Source organism: Caretta caretta, chromosome 7 (genome assembly GCF_965140235.1).
Source record: "Caretta caretta isolate rCarCar2 chromosome 7, rCarCar1.hap1, whole genome shotgun sequence".
NCBI classification, from domain to species: domain Eukaryota; kingdom Metazoa; phylum Chordata; order Testudines; family Cheloniidae; genus Caretta; species Caretta caretta.
Genome location: NC_134212.1, coordinates 89,220,579 through 89,244,700, shown reverse-complemented (window position 1 = coordinate 89,244,700; position 24,122 = coordinate 89,220,579). Strand labels below are relative to the sequence as shown.

General features: G+C 40.4%; 1 protein-coding gene across 7 annotated transcripts in view; it reads right to left on the bottom strand.

Annotated features, from left to right (window-relative positions):
• Positions 1-24,122, bottom strand: part of PCDH15 (protocadherin related 15) — a 1,356,473-nt gene that overhangs the window by 6,491 nt on the left and 1,325,860 nt on the right. For 2 of the 7 annotated variants that reach the window (XM_048859211.2, XM_048859215.2), the window contains 5 exons: positions 8,343-8,364; positions 6,651-6,689; positions 4,872-4,945; positions 3,807-3,942; positions 1,189-2,931 (listed from right to left, as the gene is read on the bottom strand). In XM_048859211.2, coding sequence (XP_048715168.2) covers positions 1,201-2,931; positions 3,807-3,942; positions 4,872-4,945; positions 6,651-6,689; positions 8,343-8,364 — 2,002 coding nt within the window. In that variant the 3' untranslated portion in view covers positions 1,189-1,200. Of the gene's footprint in view, positions 1-976; positions 979-1,188; positions 2,932-3,806; positions 3,943-4,871; positions 4,946-6,650; positions 6,690-8,342; positions 8,365-17,852; positions 20,837-24,122 lie in introns of those variants that run through there. The other 5 variants (XM_075130917.1, XM_048859221.2, XM_075130916.1 and 2 more) reach the window with 3 other exon arrangements.

Below are 24,122 nucleotides of genomic sequence, written 5' to 3'. Positions count from 1 at the left end.
ATAATTTCTCTTCTGAACAGCATCAGATGCTCCAGGTCATTGAATTTTAGAGAGCAAGTCAAAAAGGTAAACTGAGGTAAACTGGACTTTTCTTGCACTACCTGCAATACAAAATGTCGACGTTGACAAAATACAGCCATTAGCCAAAAAAAAAAAAAAGTTGGTCTCTGTAGAAATTGCTCAAGTAGTATTTCACATCACCCATATTGTTACAATGATTAAAGATGCAGTTAGTCGTACAATGCAGTTAGTAACTGAAACCTGTGAGTGCAACTGTCATATATGTGCACATTAAAAATGTCCATTTTACAAGTAACTTTTGGGGAAAATAATACAACTTTTTTTGTGAATTTCTACATCTTGTTTATCTGATTCCATTTTCAAATGTGCTGCCTGAATTATTTGATACCCTCTAAACCCCAAAGTTTTGCCATGTTTAGACACAGGATGATCTAGGATTTACAGGAATGAGCACAGAGGTTAGGAATTCTAGTCCTGACTGCCACTGACGCCCAAGACTGCAGAGAGTAAGCCTCTTTTCCTCTGACTCAGTTTCCCCATCTGTAAAATAGAGATGATAATATCTACATTCAAGGGATTATTATGAAGATTAGTAAACGTTTGTACAGAATGAACATATAGTGAAGTGCTATATGAGTGCTAAATGTTGATTATCACTATGATAATTCCTATTCCTCATTGTGGCAGCTGCCTGAATGCCATAAATAAAATATAAATTATATTACAAGATGAATTGCCTACTATATGCAGAAGTTTGTGACAAGACAGCCATTCCTGCAAAGGTAATATGCAATAATATTTTGCACCATGACTTGCACAGTGCAAAAAGGATAAATTAAAGGACTACTAATAAAATTCCTTTTTATTATAGGGTTAAAATTTACAGAGGGGGAAAAAGTGCATCCCTTCCTGTTTTGGATTAAAATTCTATCAATGTATACACACTTAGAATTACATCTGAGTATTTTCACTTGAGAAATGATATCTGCATAGCTTTCTGTATTACTAATCTTAACAAGATGGACATCAGTGTAATTGAAGTATGTAGAGAGGATGATATTTTGTCATTTTGTTTCTAATGTTTTAATCAGATCGGTAGTGTTCACGAAAGACCATGCAGAGGGCACAGCAAACAAGACCATTCCTTACTGAAAAATGTACACCTACTGTTCTCTCTTTTTAAAAGGATGTGGAGTCAGCAGCAGTCTCTGACTCTGATGCAGCAGTATCAGGAGTCTCATCTGACTGAAGTTCGCTGTGTTTTGAGGAAATCTTTTTTCTTAGATTCTGTGTTTTCATACTGGAATCAGAACTCTGAAAATCTGATTCTTGGGAAGCATCCGTTTTACTAGAAAAAGTGGCACTCACTGACCTCTTTCTCCCTCTGCTGCCTTTGAAAGTAACACTATTTTCACTTTCAAGGCTTTTTGATTCACACCTACTGATAGTTTCTTCCATATCCTTAGCATCTGTATCAACCTCTTCTGTGCTTTCAGCCATGCTACCTCCAGCACTAATATCTGATTTTCTTATTTTGCTCTCTTTACTGGAAGTAGTTTTTTGACTGATGGAAGATGTTTCAGACATAGTCCTATCACTTATATTGTCACCTGCCTCATCAGGGCTTGTATCATCTTGCTCCAAATCTGATTTTTCATCTTCCTCTGATATCTCCTCTATTGTGTCTTCTATTTCACTGCCAACTGTGGACATTTTGTTCTTGTAGCTGGATCCAGAACTCTTTCCAGAACTTTTGTTTCTTTCACTGACTGATCCCTTAGAGCTAACTTCACTGTCAGAATTCATCACTTCTGACGTGTGACTGGAATCCCTCGTTCCTCCTCTAGATTTACTTCCCTTACTTGACATACTAGTTCTTTCACTAACTCTTCCGCTATTGTAATCACTATACTCAGATCTGCTATCGGAACTCTGATTTGGGGATACCTTTGACTGGAAGTCATCTGCATCACTGTCAGAGAGTTTATTCTGAGAACGAGAGACTTGAGAAAGGACACTTTTTGACTCTTCCTCATCTTCTTCCTCTTCAGAGTGCTCAGATATGTCATCTTCTGATTCATCCTGTTCATTATCTGATTTGGATATAGAATGATCATCTTCTGAATCCTGTAAACCTTCCTCCTTCTCTTCATCAGAGTCCACAGTACTTTCATTGGTTTCATCTTGGTCCAGTGTCACTTTCAAATAGTCTTTATCATCTGCCTGAGAGGCAGAGATACTACTCCTTGCTGATGATTCATCATCATCTGAAGCAGCAGATTTTCTTTTTTTCTTCTTATCATAGTCATCAGAAACATTACTATCCTCTGGCTCACTTTCTGCTGTGATATTAATTGAAATTCCTGATTTTGTTTCATCTCTTTCAGATTCACTCACCCTCTGAGTTTCAGCGTCTTCCCCTCCTTTTTCACTTGCAGATACTGAACTTTTGCTAACAGAGCTCTGAGATTTGCTATGCTTTTGAAATTTTTTGGAAACACTAATGTGTTTTAGCACATGACTTAGTTTTCTGGTTGTTGAAGGTCTGTCATCTGCTGATTTCTGGAAATAACTTCCTTTGATAATCATGCTGTCTTCACTGTCCACTGGACGAGCTGACATCAGCTTGGCATAATTGGAATCTTTGCTACTGCCTTTTACTTTCTGCAGAACCATTGGAAATATCTTTGCTTTCTTCCATGGAGAATGAGCAGACTCAGTTGTTCCTTCTCGTTTGTGGGCTTTTACGGATATTCGACTCAACTGCATCACTGCTTTTAGTTTCCTTCTCCCCTGGCTGGTCCTATGTTCTCTTCCAGAACCATCTCTTAGATCCATCCCACCACCTAAAGCTCTACCTTCTATTTGATGCCCTGCTCTCTGGCTTAGACCTTTGCCTCGACTCATCCCCTGCAATTATGAAAACGGAACTTAATTACAATGTGAAAGAAAACTTGCTATCCAAAAATAGTTCAGTGGGAAGGAATGAAGAGTTAATATTACCATGCAACATTTTTCCTGGAATCAAAACCGGCTTACCTGTTATCATATAGGTTTTTTTGCCAAAGTTTCTGGGACTGAAAGAAAAAGTTTAACTTCTAGAATGGGCAATTAGTTCACAGTGATTTTACTCAGTTGTGGTACAAAAGACTGACTCAAACATTAAAGCTTCTTTTCTATCTATGGCCTGCTATTTCTGAACATTAAATTTAAATATATAACTTCATATGAATTTTTTTCTAGCATTCACTGGGCATTTTCATTTATTTTCCTTACACCTCATTGCCAAGCATTATGATAAATTATTGTAGTAACTGTCGTGTTCATCTGCAGATAATCAATTATAGCCCGTTATATTCAGTATAACTAGTGCAGATATAAGTAATATAATAAACCATTGTTTAGGAATATAATCATATATGAGGTTATATATTTTTCTTACTGTACAAGAAATTCATGATTTAATGGAAAATAGCTCTATTTAAATTAGAAGCAGCTTTGTCATTCTTAAAAAAGGAAAGGAGATGATGACATGAAAACCATGATCTTAAAACCTTCTTTCTATTTGGAAAAGCAACTTTCTTCTTGATATATCACCAATCACCACAACTGAAAATTTCAACCAGGTTTTATTGGATCGCTAATGCAATGACTGAAGAGCCCAAAGTTGCGTAGCTAGTGTGTGCACAAAATAATGCACTAATTAATTATGCAAAGAAAACCTGGAAAGATTAAAAGACACTCCCTTATTACAAAATGAAATCAACTGAGTATATTACACTTACTTCTCCTTCAGTTGTTGATCCATGTGGACTGTAATAATAGCTGCCATCATTTTCCACAACCACTTCACCATACTCATCATACATTCCAGTTGGAGATAACAATCGGCGTCGACTCCCATATTGAGGCAATTCATACCTGGAAAAGAAACCTTTGGCTTCAGATATTCTGTGTGTTTATGTATGTGTGTGTCTATGTTTATCTGTATTCTCTCTCTCTCTCTCTCAGACACACACTCACCCTAAAGTGAAAGAGTTTCCCTGTTCTCTTGATTTTTCTACATATGAGAAATTGTTGATATTAAGACTATAATTTAAAACCCACTGAAATCAACAGAAAGACTCTCATAGATTTCAAAAGATTTTGGATCAGGCCAAAGCTATTAGGTATCCTGGATTAATCAGAAGGTTCCCAGATTTGGGTACCTCCTTCCAGGTACCCACTTCTGTTTCCTGTTTTTATTGGGAGAGTGACCGCCCCGCACCTGAAGCAGGGGCGATAGAGCGGGGGGAAAGGAACGTTGTCCAAGCTTGCTGGAGGAAGGAACTAGTGCTTTATGGTGGGGGGCAGGGTAGAAGGAGGTCGCAAACTGCTGCAAAAAAGGTGGGTGATGGTCAGCTTTGCAGTGCTGACTCACCTTCTGGGAATGTGAGGGCGAAAGGTTCTGGAAGCTCTTTCTCCATGCAGTAGCACCCACCCTCCCTCCCCTCGAGGTGCTACTATCCGGTTGGGTTAGGACCTGCAGGGGGCATTGTGCTAGTCATTCCTTTTTAGTGGGCCTGGGAAGGAATTTTTCCCTCACCACCAGATTGGCCTAGGTAGCATGGTTTTTTTTCAACCTTCCCAATGGTGGGTTCAGGGAGGACTTATTATAGGGAGCAGAAAAGTGGTTAGGCTATATGTCTCAATGGTGTGTAAATTCTTGCAGGTAGAGGATAAATGTAATCCTCAGTTTTTTCTAGAATTCTGAAGAAAATGAAATTTTCTAAACTGAATGCTGAAATAATAAAAATGCTAAGCATGAAAAGCTGTATTTGCAAAGTTACATAGGAAAACTGAAAACATACCCATGTTCATAACTGTAGTAATCTTGCCCATAGTATTCTTGGCCTGGATCAATTCCGGATTCCACAGACAACTCCTGTAAACCAAAAGAGAAAACTGATTGAATGGAAATACTTAAACACATAGTGAAGGTGATAAGGAATGCAGAAAAGAGTATTACAAATTGTGTACAAGCAAGAAAAAAAAAGACGAGAACTACAGTGAGTGCCTTTTATCACTACCACTTGTCATTTCAATAATACATTCTCAGGTGGCCATGTTATTTTTTTTCTCATGCCCGAGCTGGGATGATGGTGAAATCATAATGCAAAAGGCTTCTGTGGTGATGAGAAAAACTGTCAGAAACTACAGTCTGCACCTCAGTAATCTGAGGCCAACAGGTGCAATAAATGCTTTATTTTAATGATACATCCTTAGAATATTCACAGTTAGCAAAGGCTCTAGTGTGTAAAAGTTGCACATCCTTCTGCGGGGGAAAACATCTTTTTCAGTTATACTTTACAATAGCTTTATTCAGCATAAATCACTCATCAAAAATATACTGCCACTTTTCTCAAGAATTTTCATTTCTTGCCTTCCTGCCCCATATCTTTCCATAGAACTCTTAAAGAAGCACTCCTAGCCTAAGATGAAGACAATTTTATTTACAGAATTTGTCAGGCTCTACTTCAGAACACGTCTCCTGTTGATACAGTCTGCACGATTTGCTAACAATTATTATTGGCAGTACTGAATCAGAAGGAATTATTTTGTTTAGATCATACAAAAATACCATTGAACCTTTTAAAAATCTTCACAGTCCTTGGGATGCTACTGAGAAGATTATTGTCTTGCAAGGTAGACAAGAGAGTCTTTCTGAAAACAAAGGCATCAGAACTTGGACTGGAATGAGGAGGAGGAAGGTGGCTGTCTGCTACCTTTGTACTCCCCTGATCACCAGGGATCCTGGGGGCAAGTCCAGCCCCACATAAAGTCCAGCCCCCCTCAGAGCTGTTCTAGATTCCTTTTTCCTTTTCAGTGGCTCCTGGGAGTTGCTATGATTGCCAGGGACTGTTGGAATTCCATGGCATGCCATCCCCGCTCCTTCCCCAAGCACCTATGTCCTAGCACCTATGTCAACTATATTAGCTTTACTCCACCAGTGGTTCCCATATGCCAGAGGAATCTTCAGCTGGCCATACTGGCCAGCTTTAAGGCAGCTTTACTTTACTAGTACAGTGCAAAGCACATTTATCAGGACCAAGGATCTAACCAAAGGACCTGCTCCTGCTCCTACTGAAGTTAATGGGAGTTGTTCTGCTGATTACACTGGAAGCAATATCATGTCTACGTGATTTCAATTTAAAGCATCAAGGATATAATCCAGATCCTACACCACACTCTTATTATTTTTGGGAAGGCATTATTTTTGCTCACCTCATCTGTAGGAGTAATAATGACCAACTGACTGGCACCAGAGAAACTAGATAAAAATATGATAGCAATGACATTATTCTGTTTATTAATGTGAAAAGAAAGCTAGTAAACTTTGCAGTTGGTGTTGCTGAAGTCAACAGTAATGACTGAAAGAAGAGGGAGGATAGTGCTGAGGCAGAAAATCTTATTTTTAATCAAACTAAATAAATGGGTTAAAAAAATTCAGGGTTTTTTTTTCTTCTACAAAATAAATGTTTTCTTCAATGGTGAAGAAAAATTTACCTGGAAAATAGAAATTTAGATCAGAAAATACTGTAAAGGCAGCTTTGAAAGTTACAGAATAGTAAGACGAGGAAAAACAGTACCTCTGGTCTGAGAAGAGAGGGTCTCAGCAATTGCTGTTGCTGACAAAGATAATTAGAAATAGAAAGATTAATCAGACAGTGCAAGTTAGTAGAGAAGTAATTTATGTTGAAACTGAAAGGTTTGAAGGAGAGCCTCCGAACATCGTTCTATCTGTATTTTTAATTTCAGAATGGCCAAAATACTTCAATACTCATTGAATACTTTTTTAGTTACATTGTATATAGAGCACCATGTAAGTACATATTGCAGTAAAATCAATTTACAGTCTGTTATTTCTTTTGTCTAATGTACAGTCTAATTCCCAGTCATGTGATAATTATATTCTGAATTATTTGCGAATCTTAAACATATTTCCAAAGGCCAGATAATTCACTGTGCAAGTTAAAAAACTTCAGAGTAGGTGGAAGGCAAATCTGTGGGCATCTTGAGATTCCTGCAGTGGCCTCTGGCCTTTGTACAGGGGTTTATACATTACTACTCGGTACTCCTCTCCCAACATGGCTTCCAGAGGCTCTCTCATGGTTACACAGGAAGTCTATGATAGAACTAATAAGAAAGCTCAGGTATCTTGATTTTCAGTCCTGTGTTTTAATCACAAGATCATCACTTCCTCTTTATTTTCCTCTGTGGTTGCTGTCTTCTTATCAGTATTTACTGATATCCCCCCCCCAAAAAAAATTGCTGGATTTTTGAAAACACCAGTATTCAGGTTTTGCTGATTTTCATGTTTTTGGGATCCAGGAATTTTTTTCAGAGGAAGCAGATGGTGCCACACACAAGAGCCAGGGTCAGAAGTGCGGCATGCCTGGGGCGGGGGTAGTACTCACAGGTTGTAGCCTTCCACTTTCCTCCTGACTCCAGCCCTTCAGCGTGTCCCCGTTTACCTCCTCAGAGCAATGTGGGAGCAAGACCACAGAGAGCTGGGTCCTGGCAGCTGAGATCCTCCTTACTGCTGCAGAAAGCTGCCCCAGCTACTGTGAGTACTGAGCACCCCTGCTCCCTGTCCATTGCCCTTTATTTTCAGTTATTACTGATTTTTCCCTTTTCATTTTTTTAAAATAAATCCCAGGAAATAAATGAAACAAATAACTGAAAATGACAGGCCTTATTTATAACTTACTTTGAGTGTTGTAATTTACAAGGCACCTCACATATTGCATTGTAATTTAGGGGCAGATACTACTCTTCTTGAGGAAGGATGGTAGCATCTTACTCGGCAAGTAGTCCCACTGAATTCAGTGGGATTATTTGTATAGTAAGGTGCTACTCGTGAGTTTATTTGGCAAAATAAAGCCTTTATTGAAAAAACAAAGACCTACTACTTGCTATATTCACCCCATCGGAGGAGACACATGAATGCAGCCCTGCAGAAGGAGCAAATCATAGCAAGGTAGCAATTCTGCAGATGCCAAAGGGGGTACAGCGCATAGGGAGCTGGATACACTGCTGTTGCAGGCCCTGACATTAATGGGTTTGACCCAGCTTTCCCCAGCAATCTTCAGCCTTTTAAGAAAATTAATTTATATTAATGCAACTTTTCAATTTATTGTTAAGATTTCAATCAAACAAAAATATTTGAAAAGACAATTCTCTGCGTTTTAAACAGCTGAAGAAAAAGTGCTGTAAATAGGAATTTATACATTCTCTGTTATCACACTGTTTTAATAATATAGGTGGGGAGTAGCCCTTACCTCTTGCTGTGCATATCCTTGCCTACATTCAGAAAAAGAAAAACATATCATTAGTACGCATCTCTACGAGTATGTAAAGATGTAGTTCATATTCACTATGTTCATGGAAGTGAGGTGGAAAAAGAATGTCCTTGGAAATGTTACTAACATGGTAAGAAATATTTATCTAAGAATACAAAATAAGTGTGCCTTTTGAGACAAAATATATGCCTGGACTTACACAACTATATCTGAGGAAGAGTATTGCATCTGTTTGTTGTTTAGAGCTGCATACAGAGTCCCAGTAAGTCAGACAGTCAGTGCACTGGTAGAATAGGATATGGATGGGGAGAGGAAGCACACACTGTGCATAGTGCCTCTGGCCATATCCCTTGCCCACCCATTTCCTTTCTTTCCACCATGAGGGTGGAGTCCTGCCATAGAGATCTTTCTTGTGGCACAGAGCAGGTGCAGAATTCCTGGTTTTGCTCTCTTGCAGCTGATAGACACTAAGCTTTTATCTTTGGGGCTTTCTGAACCCATGCAGGGCTTGCTAGATTGTGACCATGAACTTCTATTGTTAATTTCCACTAATAACATTATTATTAAAATTATACCTATCCTAACATTTCCTCAATGTGTTTATATGGGCATTATATTCTTTCAACTATCTATGGTTATTTTTCCACAGGCTTTGTGCTTTTGATCTTATTGGAATATTTTCTGTTTTTATTTCATATGCAGTGAACCACTCATACTGGAAAAATGCTCTTATGTCTGTCAATTCCTATACTTTCACATTTCATTCCAGGAACCTTAAATGGTTTAGGCAAAAATATTGAACAGCATTTACATCTCAGTATTGCTATAAAAGGAAAGTTTAAGATATTTTGATCCAGAGAGGGTAAATGCTCAAAATTGTGTTGAGCTTAAGCTAGTACATAGCAGCCTAGGAAAATCATTTAATTACAGATGAGAGAAAACTAAAGAACAGAATGAACTCTCAATTTTTAATAACACTATCTGTAAAGCTTTTCTATTAATATTCAGCACGTTATTGATTATCAGGGTAAATTACTGCAGTTGTCCCTATGATAAGAAAGTAATGAAATGATTGTAATGAAATGAAGATTTATCACCAAAATATGATCTTTAACTTTCCAACAACTACTTGAGCAACACTGTATTTGATTTTCTTGTAGCCTACAACAATCTCTAGAAATTGAAGGTCTTGAGTTGCAAGAAGGATAAGCAAGCCTATTAAACTTAATTGCTCTTGCATGGTCAACACACTGCAGATTAAGCCCTGGTCTACACTAGGACTTTAGGTCGAATTTAGCAGCGTTAAATCGATTTAAACCTGCACCCGTCCACACAATGAAGCCCTTTATTTCGACTTAAAGGGCTCTTAAAATCGATTTCCTTACTCCACCCCTGACAAGTGGATTAGCGCTTAAATCGACGTTGCCGGCTCGAATTTGGGGTACTGTGGACACAATTCGATGGTATTGGCCTCCGGGAGCTATCCCAGAGTGCTCCATTCTGACCGCTCTGGACAGCGCTCTCAACTCAGATGCACTGGCCAGGTAGACAGGAAAAGAACCGCGAACTTTTGAATCTCATTTCCTGTTTGGCCAGCGTGGCAAGCTGCAGGTGACCATGCAGAGCTCATCAGCAGAGGTGACCATGATGGAGTCCCAGAATCGCAAAAGAGCTCCAGCATGGACTGAACGGGAGGTACGGGATCTGATCGCTGTTTGGGGAGAGGAATCCGTGCTATCAGAACTCCGTTCCAGTTTTCGAAATGCCAAAACCTTTCTGAAAATCTCCCAGGGCATGAAGGACAGAGGCCATAACAGGGACCCGAAGCAGTGCCGCGTGAAACTGAAGGAGCTGAGGCAAGCCTACCAGAAAACCAGAGAGGCGAACAGCCGCTCTGGGTCAGAGCCCCAAACATGCCGCTTCTATGATGAGCTGCATGCCATTTTAGGGGGTTCAGCCACCACTACCCCAGCCGTGTTGTTTGACTCCTTCAATGGAGATGGAGGCAATACAGAAGTAGGTTTTGGGGACGAAGAAGATGATGATGAGGAGGTTGTAGATAGCTCACAGCAAGCAAGCGGAGAAACCGGTTTTCCCGACAGCCAGGAACTGTTTCTCACCCTAGACCTGGAGCCAGTACCCCCCGAACCCACCCAAGGCTGCCTCCTGGACTCAGCAGGCGGAGAAGGGACCTCTGGTGAGTGTACCTTTTAAAATGCTATACATGGTTTAAAAGCAAGCATGTGAAAGGATTACTTTGCCCTGGCATTTGCGGTTCTGCCTTTGCAAAAGGTTTCTGGGGAGGGCAGCCTTATTTCGTCCTTCATGGTAGGACACTTTACCACTCCAGGCCAGCAACACGTACTGGGGAATCACTGTAGAACAAAGCATTGCAGTGTATGTTTGCTGGCATTCAACCAAAATCACGCGGTGGGAGGAGGCAAAATGCGACCTTGTAACGAAATAACATGTGCTATGTATGTAATGTTAACAGCAAGGTTTACCCTGAAAGAGTGTAGCCACTGTTTTATAAAATGTGTCTTTTTAAATACCGCTGTCCCTTTTTTTTTCTCCACCAGCTGCATGTGTTTCAATGATCACAGGATCTTCTCCTTCCCAGAGGCTAGTGAAGCTTAGAAAGAAAAAAAAACGCACTCGCGATGAAATGTTCTCCGAGCTCATGCTGTCCTCCCACACTGACAGAGCACAGACGAATGCGTGGAGGCAAATAATGTCAGAGTGCAGGAAAGCACAAAATGACCGGGAGGAGAGGTGGAGGGCTGAAGAGAGTAAGTGGCGGGCTGAAGAGAGTAAGTGGCGGGCTGAAGACAGGGCTGAAGCTCAAAGGTGGCGGCAGCGTGATGAGAGGAGGCAGGATTCAATGCTGAGGCTGCTGCAGGACCAAACCAGTATGCTCCAGTGTATGGTTGAGCTGCAGCAAAGGCAGCTGGAGCACAGACTGCCACTGCAGCCCCTCTGTAACCAACCGCCCTCCTCCCCAAGTTCCATAGCCTCCACACCCAGACGCCCAAGAACGCGGTGGGGAGGCCTCCGGCCAACCAGCCACTCCCCCACAGAGGATTGCCCAAAAAAAAGAAGGCTGTCATTCAATAAATTTTAAAGTTGTAAACTTTTAAAGTGCTGTGCTTAAAGTGCTGTGTGGCATTTTCCTTCCCTCCTCCACCACCCCTCCTGGGATACCTTGGTAGTCATCCCCCTATTTGTGTGATGAATGAATAACGAATGCATGACTGTGAAGCAGCAATGACTTTATTGGCTCTGCAAGCAATGATTAAAGGGAGGAGGGGAGGGTGGTTAGCTTACAGGGAAGTAGAGTGAACCAAGGGGTGGGGGGGTTCATCAAGGAGAAACAAACAGAACTTTCACACCGTAGCCTGGCCAGTCATGAAACTGTTTTTCAAAGCTTCTCTGATGCGTACCGCACCCTCCTGTGCTCTTCTAACCGCCCTGGTGTCTGGCTGCGCGTAACCAGCAGCCAGGCGATTTGCCTCAACCTCCCACCCCGCCATAAACATCTCCCCCTTACTCTCACAGATATTGTGGAGCACACAGCAAGCAGTAATAACAGTGGGAATATTGGTTTCGCTGAGGTCTAAGCGAGTCAATAAACTGCGCCAGCGCGCCTTTAAACGTCCAAATGCACATTCTACCACCATTCTGCACTTGCTCAGCCTGTAGTTGAACAGCTCCTGACCACTGTCCAGGCTGCCTGTGTACGGCTTCATGAGCCATGGCATTAAGGGGTAGGCTGGGTCCCCAAGGATACATATAGGCATTTCAACATCCCCAACAGTTATTTTCTGGTCTGGGAATAAAGTCCCTTCCTGCAGCTTTTGAAACAGACCAGAGTTCCTGAAGATGCGAGCATCATGCACCTTTCCCGGCCATCCCACGTTGATGTTGGTGAAACATCCCTTGTGATCCACCAGAGCTTGCAGCACTATCGAAAAGTACCCCTTGCGGTTTATGTACTCGGCGGCTTGGTGCTCCGGTGCCAAGATAGGGATATGGGTTCCATCTATAGCCCCACCACAGTTAGGGAATCCCATTGCAGCAAAGCCATCCACTATGACCTGCACATTTCCCAGGGTCACTACCCTTGATATCAGCAGATCTTTGATTGCGTGGGCTACTTGCATCACAGCAGCCCCCACAGTAGATTTGCCCACTCCAAATTGATTCCCAACTGACCGGTAGCTGTCTGGCGTTGCAAGCTTCCACAGGGCTATCGCCACTCGCTTCTCAACTGTGAGGGCTGCTCTCATCTTGGTATTCATGCGCTTCAGGACAGGGGAAAGCAAGTCACAAAGTTCCATGAAAGTGCCCTTACGCAAGCGAAAGTTTCGTAGCCACTGGGAATCGTCCCAGACCTGCAACACTATGCGGTCCCACCAGTCTGTGCTTGTTTCCCGAGCCCAGAATTGGCGTTCCACAGCATGAACCTGCCCCATTAGCACCATGATGCATGCATTGGCTGGGCCCATGCTTTCAGAGAAATCTGTGTCCATGTCCTGATCACTCACGGGACCGCGCTGACGTCGCCTCCTCGCCCGGTATCGCGTTGCCATGTTCTGGTGCTGCATATACTGCTGAATAATGCGTGTGGTGGTTAATGTGCTCCTAATTGCCAAAGTGAGCTGAGCGGGCTCCATGCTTGCCGTGGTATGGCGTCCGCACAGAAAAAAGGCGCGGAACGATTGTCTGCCGTTGCTCTGACGGAGGGAGGGGCGACTGACGACACGGCTTACAGGGTTGGCTTCAGGGAGCTAAAATCAACAAAGGGGGTGCCTGTACATCAAGGAGTATTTCAGGCAGGACTGCACGGAGGGTTCCAATAAGAAATGGTGCACCTAAGTTATCGTTGTTATTGGAACAAGGAGGTTAGCCTGGCCTCTGATTGATACATGGCTAGATTTACCTCGCTGCACCTTCTCTGTGAGTGACTGCAGTGTGACCTAGAGGAATGAGTCCCCTAGACAGGGGAGGAGGCAAATGAGTACAAAACAAATCTGGTCTATTTCTTGTTTTGACCCACTCCATCTATCTTTTACATCTTTGGCTGGCAGCAGACGGTGCAGAAGGACTGCATGCCATCCACATCTCATGGCTGCTCGGCAGAAGATGGTACAGTACGCCTGCTAGCCATCCCCATCTCTTGCCTGCCTGGCAGAAGATGGTGCAATACGACTGCTAGCAATCCTCATCTCTTGCCTGCCTGGCAGAAGATGGTACAGTACGACTGCTAGCAGTCCGTATCGCCTGCCTGCTCACCATAAGACGGTTCAATAGGACTGACTGCAGGACTAAAGAGAATGACCTGGTCAAGTCACTCCAAATTTAGTCCCTGCGCCCATGTCTGCCCAGGCGCTCCCAGCCGACGTGGCCAGGAGCACCTCGGACACGATGAGGACGACTACCAGTCGTATTGCACCGTCTGCTGCCAGAAGGCAAGGGATTGCTGCTACTGTGCAGCAAAGCCGTACCGCGTCTGCCAGCACCCAGGAGACATAGGGTGACGGTTACCTGAGCGGGCTCCATGCTTGCTGTGGTATGGCGTCTGCACAGGTAACTCAGGAAAAAAGGCGCGAAATGATTGTCTGCCCTTGCTTTCACGGAGGGAGGGAGGGAACGGGGGCCTGACGACACGTACCCAGAACCACCCGCGACAATGTTTTAGCCCCATCAGAGCGCTCCATTGTGACTGCTCTGGACAGCACTCTCAGATGCCCGATTGTTTGCCATTGCTCTGACGCTGGGAGGGGCGCTTACAGGGTTGGCTTCAGGGAGCTAAAATCAACAAAGGGGGTGGCTTTACATCAAGGAGTATTTCAGGCAGGACTTCACGGAGGGTTCCAATAAGAAATGGTGCACCTAAGTTATTGTCCTTATTGGAGCAAGAAGGTTAGCCTGGCCTCTGATTGATACATGGCTAGATTTACCTCGCTGCACCTTCTCTGTAAGTGACTGCAGTGTGATCTAGAAGAATGAGTCCCCTAAGACAGGGGAGGGGGGGAAGCAAAAGAGTACAAAACAAATCTGGTCTATTTCTTGTTTTGACCCACTCCATCTATCTTTTACATCTTTGGCTGGCAGCAGACGGTGCAGAAGGACTGCATGCCATCCACATCTCATGACTGCTCGGCAGAAGATGGTACAGTACGACTGCTAGCAGTCCGTATCGCCTGCCCGCTCACCATAAGACGGTTCAATAGGACTGACTGCAGGACTAAAGAGAATGACCTGGTCAAGTCACTCCAAATTTAGTCCCTGTGCCCATGTCTGCCCAGGTGCTCCTGATCGACCTCACAGAGGCGACCAGGAGCACCTCAGACATGACGATGACGGCTACCAGTCGTACTGTACCGTCTGCTGCCACAAGGCAAGGGGTTGCTGCTACTGTGTAGCAATGCCGTACCGCGTCTGCCAGCACCCAGGAGACATAGGGTGACGGTTACCTGAGCGGGCTCCATGCTTGCCATGGTATGGCGTCTGCACAGGTAACTCAGGAAAAAAGGCGCGAAATGATTGTCTGCCCTTGCTTTCACGGGGGGAGGGAGGGAACGGGAGGCTGACGATATGTACCCAGAACCACCCGCGACAATGTTTTAGCCCCATCAGGCATTGGGATCTCAACCCAGAATTCCAATGGGCAGCGGAGACTGCGGGAACTGTGGGATAGCTACCCACAGTGCAACGCTCCGGAAGTCGACGCTTGCCTCGGTACTGTGGAAGCGCTCCGCCGAGTTAATGCACTTAATGCACTTAGAGCATTTTCTGTGGGGACACACACACTCGAATTTATAAAACCGATTTCTAAAAAACCGACTTCTATAAATTCGACCTTATTCCGTAGTGTAGACATACCCTAATAGTGCAAGTAGTGAAAGTAAATTAATACTTATTTACTTTTTTAATCCAGTTTGCTGAGAATGCACCCACATTGCATAATCAAGCTTTTTGAGAAGTGCTCATACTGTTTCTCTACTATTAATGCTTTGACACTTTCAAAAAAGATGCAAAGCTTTCTAATAGCTTTCATTTCTCTTGGTATTTCACACTACACCATAAGCTTCCATTATAAAAGGAAAGTCCAAGGTGAAACTACACATTTCATTCCCATTAAATAATTTTAAAAATCTCCCCCGAAGGATCTGTAGTAATGTCTGGATAAAAAGTACCATCTGTTTTCCATGGCTTTCAATCTGACAGATGCCCTCAATTTAGTAAAAAAAGAAAAACAAGGGAAACAGTATGAATGATGATGTATGCTAATGCCAAAACATACACAACACTTATTTTATATAACTAGTGCTTATAGTTAAGGATTACTGTGAAAATGAAGTTATTTGCACAAATGGCACACCTTCCACTGCTCTATATTGCTAATGTAATTTGAAGGATTTTTGAATGGTCTTTCCCAGCAGTTATGTATCCACTTTAATCCTTCTGAATGTTTTATTTTAAGATATTTTATATTTATTCTTGTATTAAAAGCAAAAGAAAGATCAACAGCAAAACACTGTAAATACATATTAGAATTGTTTTATCTACTTTTTGTTTTTTGAAATAAAAAGTTTCACTCAGTTCAAAGCTAGCAAGAGAGAATTTTTCTAAACATAATATAAATAGCCACTTTTTTCTCCAAAAGGCCAGTGGCAAGACAGTTGGTATCGTCTACCAATTGCATACTGTTGATTATTATTTAACTACCTTAAAACTTGAAAATTAAAAAAAAAACAACAACTCTGTGTTTTAAGATTTTGTTCTAAATAAGAAAAAAATGAAATTTATCATGGTGAGCGTTAAGGGAATGATGAAGCCAGAAACCAGCTTTGAGTATTGGATGAACTGTGGACCGTCTTTTATCTGGTGGTGAAGGAAGTGCTAGTCACTTATGTAATCAAGTCACTTGTTCAATTGATCCTAAAGACAGTCAAGCTGGTCCAAAAAATAGCAAATACAGGCCACATGTCCAGTCTACAGTCGATCCTAAAGAACCAATTCAGGGAGCATGACAATTAAGTTAATGGGACTAACAATAACAACCTTGATTTTCAAGGTCTTTGAAATTTGTTTTGGATACTTTTCAGTAATTTATTACTATGTATATTACAGTAGCATACAGAGGCCTCAACTCAGACAGGGCCTCCCTTGTACTAAGTGCTGTAAAAACACACTGTAAGATATAGTCCCTGCCCCCAAAGACTTTATAATCTAATAAGAAAACACAGGCAAAAGGATGGGAGGGGACAGAGAGAACTTGTACTTCCTACTGCTCCAGATTGCCACTTTATCATTGCACAGTTTTGGAACTGTAACAAAGTCACTGGCGTATATTGCCAGCTAGTACCAAAAATCTTGGCTGGCCAACCAAGGCTGCCCATGGATATTAACTCTAATGAAAATGAAAACAAATTAAAAAAACGCCAAACATTAAAACTTTTATTAGTATTAAGGATTAGTTCTCCATAATGACGAAGGAAGTGCAACGAGTGAGTGAAGCACTAGTTAATGTGGTATCATTTTCCCTACAGATTCTTTTGAGCCTGACCTGATTGAACTAAAAGAAGGAGGCTACTGTGTTAGGTGACCATTCAGATTAAGGAAGATCACACAACGTTATAGTTGAATAAACTTTGAAGAAATTCACTATTAGCCAGACTTTTAAAAATGCTGAGCAGCTGTAGCTCCCATTGACTTCTGTGGGATGTATGGGTGACTTCTGCAAATCAGGCCATATCTAGCTATACAATCTACGTCACAGAAGTGAATTATAGCCCTGATCCTGCCAAGACTCACATGTGGGCTTAACCTTGTGCACTGCGACTAGTTCCATTGACTTCACTTGTACTGTTCAGTGTATAAAGTTAAGCACTTGAATAAGTCTTTGCTAAATCAGGGCTTATAAAATCTACTTGGTACACTACTGCAGTACGGCGTTCACATCTGACCAAATGCAAAGCATTGTAATGTTGTACAGGCAGGCCACTAATTAGTTTTAAGCTGGACAGTCCTGCTTTTGTTTGGTTTGTCCTGTCCGGTCCTGATGGAAAGCCAGATGTGGTTTCATCCAGGATCACACACAGAAGATACAATTCAGAAGAGCACACCGCTCCACCCTGCTGGTGTGACCTTGCACACACTGTCAGGGCAGGGCCACACAGGTAGGGGTGTTCCCCTGCCATTCCTAGTAGGACTGGAATGTCTGATATGCTGGAGATATGTCAGTGGCCACCCTAGCGTTGTGGATTATTCCAGCGACATATCCTGAATTACTGGTATACGTCTAGTTTCGATTTAAGCCTTACAGACTTATTGTCTGATTTCCTGTGAGTGGAAACTTGCTGCTGGTGCTGCAGTTGTACTACTCACTGAGAATTTAGCACCATATGCAATTATTAAAAACGCTTGACTCCTATAAAATATTAAACTTATGTTACAGCAAAAAATGGATCGATTATCATGTTCCCTACATATTTGGCTATTATTGCTATTCATTACATGCATTGGAGCTAAAATCTCACCCACTATGCAAGGAGACTATATTAGGCATAGAGTATTTAGAATATATCAGCTGAATTTATGTGATGAGGTTCATAGAGTCTGGCTCTGGGACAAAGAAGAGAAACTATCTTCAGCAATTTCTGATTGAAACATCCATACTTGTCCCATCTGTAGTGAAAAGAAAAGAAAACCACATACCGTGGAAAAGCTGGCTATTTCAAGGCAGTTAGCTAAGTACCTTATAATTACGTTTCTGCTTAGAACAGATAACATTTTCTCATGGACAGGTTTTAAGTTTTTATTGTAGCTTCCTTTACGTACCAGCTCCTTACCCTACTGCATTTAATTCTATTAAAAGTGTCAGTTTTAACATGATTATCTAGGATTTTGGCAAAAGAGGAAAAATAAAACTGAGCACCGAGCTAAACTTACATTCATTTTTTTATGCCAAACCTCCTTTTACTTACTATTTGTTTCAAAGGACAAGCTAATTTAATATAACCGAAATATTTAAGTGTGGGTTTAATTTAAATTAATGCTACTCATACTATATACATCTTTTACAGACACTTATAAAACCTTTTCTTTATGACACTGATCAGAATGATTATTACATTCAAAGCTTCGCAAAAATGTTATTGGTGGAAATAACTACCAATATTTAGCAAGTTAGCACAAAATATGATTAAAGAGATACCTAATTAATATGAACAAGCAAAATTCACAATCACTTTTTACATTAAATGGTTTACAAAAGTGAAGACCCACAATATGAAGTTTCAGAATAAAGGAAGCAATGGGAGGCATAATGTAGATAACAAAAAGGAGGACAATAAGGTTGACTGACAAATAAACAGAAAAACCATGATCAAACCTACAAGGACAACAGTGAGATGAAAGCATGTCACCAGAGCAGAATGCTATACAATCTCCTATAGAATGACATGATACATTGTTGTAACAACTTTGTCTTGTTATTGCGGAGTTTGTTTTCTAGCATCATTTGCATTTCTGTGACATCCAACATTTTCCAGTAAAAGTAAGAGTTCTCCCATGATGTACACTTTATGGGTAAAGCAAGAGATGCCTTCAGTATTTCAGCATAATTGCCTTGCTTATTGACATAACCTACAACATTAGAGTACCCTCGTGACAAAACAATGTAGAGTGTTTAGAATAAAGGAGTGTCAACATATATCTGCTACATATAGTTCATTGGTTTTAAAGGGACACTTTTCCTCATGAATCTTTTGCAAGCATACAAAGAAAATAAATCAGCATAATAAAACAGTAAAATGCAGAGTGCACAGAACTACCTTTAAAAATATTATACATTACAAAGTTAGAAGTGATCAGGCAAAGAAAATGGACTGGAGGTTTAGCATCAGGAACAAACAAATAGCAATATACAGCAAAGAGGAAAAAAGTCTGAATTCTTTCATCAGTGTTGAAGTACTTTAGCTATGGAACATATGAGGCAGATAACATGTACTATGATAGCCATGTCATGCAAAATATACACCAGAAAAAATTCAACTGCAATTTATAATGCAGTGGACTGGGATGGGAATCGCTTTTCAAGTTCCTCAACTATACAGCTCAAGTTGCCATTCTGCTGGCTGTGCTCAGCAACAGTTTCTGTAGTTGGCAGTTCGGATGCTGCAATTGGTTTAAGCTTGGATATGTGCTTGGGTAGAATGTGGTTTTTGTCTATTTGACTGTACATGTTAGCCACAGATTTTTCAATATCTGCTAAGTTGTGAATATTTTTGAGAATCCCTTTCAACTCCCTGTGAGGTGGTGGCTCAGGTGCTGTGGCCTGTGATGACACTGGTAGCTGTTTGGCAGGGGACTTAGTATGCTTTACAGGGGAAGGGTGCTGGGTACTTAGACTAGATGAGGAGGAGAGGGCTAGAGAAATGGTAGGAAGAGATGGAGGTTGTGGTGGCAATGGAGGAGGAGTTGGAGGAGGAGGTGGCAGCAGGGGTGGTGGAGGAGGGGGAGTTTTGGGTGGATCTGGAATGCTTTCTGTTACTTCCACTTTGGTTTGAGCAGCCAGAAAACTCTGGTGAACTGGGCTCTTTATCCTAAAAGAAGGAGTTGGTGGTTTGTGAGTTGGTGGAGGAGAAAGTTCTTCAGGACAGTCATGATGAGTGATGATTACTGAAGGAACTGCAAGTGATTGAAATTCAACTACTTCAGTAGAAGGTGTCAAAGAGGAGAAAGGAGGAGAGCGATGGCATGGAGAAGCAAGCAGACATTCAGGAGACAACTCTAGAGTATTTTCTCCTTCTTCGTGGCAGTTGCTGTGTGTTGGTGAATGTGAACATTTCATATCATACGATTTCACTTGTTTCATTTCCTGCAAAGCCTGTTGCTCAAACTGTCTTGCCTTCTCTTTTACAGTTAACTTAGTGCCAATAATTTTTTTAAATATTGGACTGCTAATATCAACCCTGCTGTGCTGATTGTCAGTTCTTTCCTTCTCTGCTTTGAGTCTTTCCTGTTGCCACTGAACTGGATCCATGATAATTGGCCTACTTAGAGCATCAGACACATGCTTCCTAGTAATACGAATTGGTAATGTCCATGCACGGTGAATACCTCCCAAAGGGCACCCCAAAAGGGCATCTTTCAAGACTAATCTTCTAGGTGAAAGACTGTCTAAAACATCTTTCCTCTTCAGGAGCAATGAAGAGCTGGGTGAACCTTGAACAACACCTTCTATATACAAAGGGTTCTGAGTTGTTAGTGGGTTCTCATCAGATAAAAATGTAATGTTACTTGCAGATTTGGGGAGATTATTGTTCAACGATCCATTGATATTAGACTGCTTGTGAGCCTCAATAGCACGTGAAGCAAAGCTGCTTATTACTCTTTGACGGTCTCCTTCTTCTAAGACTGACTTTTTTCCCCTGCTTTGTTGGAAATGGTAGAGAAGAAAAAGACTTGAAAGAAAAGAAGATAATCACATGTAAGGAAACATGCATGTACATAAATTTTCATGAGAAAAAAATGAATTTATGATGTAAATGAATGCCATAGCATTACTTCTAACATATTGTTATTCAAAATAGATATTTACAAAAGTCTACTGAGGCAAGACATTTACTTTTACATCTTCTCCAGAGGAAAAGGATATGAAGAAAAGAGAAAGAAAACAAGCTTTGACCTACATAAATGAGTTCTAACCTTAACCACATCGCCTTTCTATCCTTGGAAACAATGACACTTTCCTTTTCAATTATTATTTCCCCTGATACAGTGATCTAAACAAAGACTTGACACATTTTTCCACATAGTTTGTTAGTAACAGTTATACTACACATTTATTGAACCTAACATGGGAAAATATAATGTCGCTTGGACTACTTCTAATATTCCAAACTCTTAAAAGAATTGTCAAACTGTTTCAAGCATCCTTCACCTGGCCTCTTCCAAATTGCAGCTGCCTGAGGCCTGGAACTTACAAAAATTTTCCTGGGCTAGTGACAAGTTTCTGTCAATTTTGGATTTGGTTAGAAATGGAGCTTAATCCCTGTAAAGGGATGATTCCCCATTTTCCACCAATAAGACCCAGCACTGTCTTTTAGACCTGAAAATGATGACATATTGAATTTTAAAATTGTAACTTTAGTAGAGCTTTTATGTTTCCCTGTATGTCTGATATAGATGAACCAATTGAAACTAATGGATGTACCTTTACAGGTGAAGTCATACAAAAAATAGTCCTAATTAAAAAAAATTTATGTTTCTAAAATAGTTTTTCTAGAACACAAATGACATGTTCAGAATACGCATGTGTAATGGGATATGATAGCTAAATTATTCTAAATCTACCACTTTATAGTTCTATATGTATATCAATTACAGCTATAGTACAGCTAGAGTAGTAATGACAACTACATGATAAACTAAAGTTACCTATGAGTTCCTTTCTCTTCCCCGTTTTCAGTAAATGTCTAATATTTTCAGCTTTCCAGTTGAAATTTTCCAGGCTTGGTCACTACCCAAAGTTGATTTTTTTTTTAACTTTAAGAAAAACTGGGTCAGGTGTTTTTAATCAAAAAGAATAGTTTAAAAAACACCAACCCAACCTTCTAGCATGTGACTGTAGAGTCTGCACAGAAAATTAGTGCACAACTTGCCAGTGTGCTGTAGCTTCAAACCCCAGCTTGAAGCACACTAAGTATTTGTCTAGACAAGCCCCAGTATTGTACAATGTTTAGTGCAAATGGCAGGACACGGTTCTAAGAGTGCTTAGTTAAATAGTTCTATATTCTGGAATGTGTTTCTCCCCCTGCTCTCGCTCCCCAAACTCAAGAAATTTCATGAAAATTAGGCTAAGGGAAATTTACTGTGGCATGGTTAAACATTCCAAGGTGAGAAATCACTCAAGAACAGGGGAAAAGACATTTAAACAGTACTGAATGAGAGTAAAATAAGAAGCCACACAAATAAAGAAAAGGAGTACTTGTGGCACCTTAGAGACTAACAAATTTATTTGAGCATAAGCTTTCTTGATCTACAGCATCTGATGAAGTGAGCTGTAGCTCACAAAAGCTTATGCTCAAATAAATTTGTTAGTCTCTAAGGTGCCACAAGTACTCCTTTTCTTTTTGTGAGTACTTAATGAGTATTTGATCATGGGGATTTGATATGTTATTTTACATCATTAACTTATTTTTAAACAATATGCCTTGACACATATTGGACAAGCTTCCTCAGCCATCTTAGTGGATCACATGGATATTCAAATGTAGAGACTGGAAAAATCAATGATTCCTGAAGTTAAATGAAGATCCACTTTGCTTCCAAATATAAAGTACATACAAACTGATATACCCTTGATATGTATGAGAATGGATTATTTGAAAAGCTGCTTGATTGCTAGACTATTTTTATATTTTATATGATTTTATGATGAAACCTTCATATTTGTAGAACATTATTTTGTCTCTTTGTTCTAACAAGGAACTGCATCAGATTGGTTTGAACTCATATTTCTGCAAACTAGAGCACTGATGGCTGCCTAAAAAGAAATTATAGGTAAAGGATGAAAAGGTTCTGACTGAATGCAAGCTTGAGAAACCTGCTTACCTATCAATCTGTTTTAGGTATCTGGAGAGCACCAATCACCAAAGAGTGTAGGTGCTGAGACTAGAGGTCCTTAGAAATAATACTATTCAAGTTCAGCAATTACAGTTCTGTATTTAATCACTACTTGGTACAAAAGGGTTAAGGAAAATGAAAGGAGATACACAAATCTTTCCACTTAAAAGTAAATGTCTTCCATGTAGTACACCATTGTAAAATAAAGGCTGATATTCAATGGCAATTAATTACAGTTTTAACATAAACTAACCATAGAAGAATCAACTACTGTTTCTATTGGCTACAAACATTATGCATGGTGAAGTAAGTTTACTTACTGATGCCTATGTATCCAAAGATGGAGAAAGAATGGAAGTCATGAGACATAAGATGAATTTAAAACAAAAAAAATTTTTTTAGTTCCACTTAACTTTCCAAAAAACCCCAAAAACAAATTAAGAAAATAAGACGTAAGGCAGCACTACAGAAAGAAAATGTTTGACAAAGGACAATTATGGAAAGGCATGAAAAATAAAGACAAGTAAGTTTTTCAGTTTTCTTAAATTTCCGTTCTTTGGTATTTAAGAAAATTGTTGGAGATTCGAGAAATAGTTGATAAGAAAAAATAAAGTTATGCATGAGATTATAATATACTATAGCAATTTAAATGTAATATTGCAATTCACCTGCAAGTTGAAAATGAGTTTACAATTTCTACTATAATTTTTTTCCCCTGAAGATTGATTTTCTGAGGTAGATTGTTGCCTTTGGACCAAATATTGGATTCAGTTAAACTTCACAGATTTTTGATAAACTTTTATTTAAATGTTATTGAAAAACATTCTCTCTTTAAAATTGTTAAGTGCATTGATTTACATTATTTTTCCATATCTCTATTTTCTGCTAGAGATTCCTTGATCAATATCTCAATGCTGTGGAAATATTTACTTGTCATTTTTACAATGGTTTATTTATATATATATTCCATAGATGGTGTCCCTTTTACAGGGAAAAATCTGTATTTGCTAAATTTATACTTTTAGTTGAAGTGTTGTGACAAATCTGAGTAAGTGTGTCTCTAAATCAGAGATGCAAGTATTCAGATTTGCATCTGCAACTCATTTTACCTATGCAAAACTT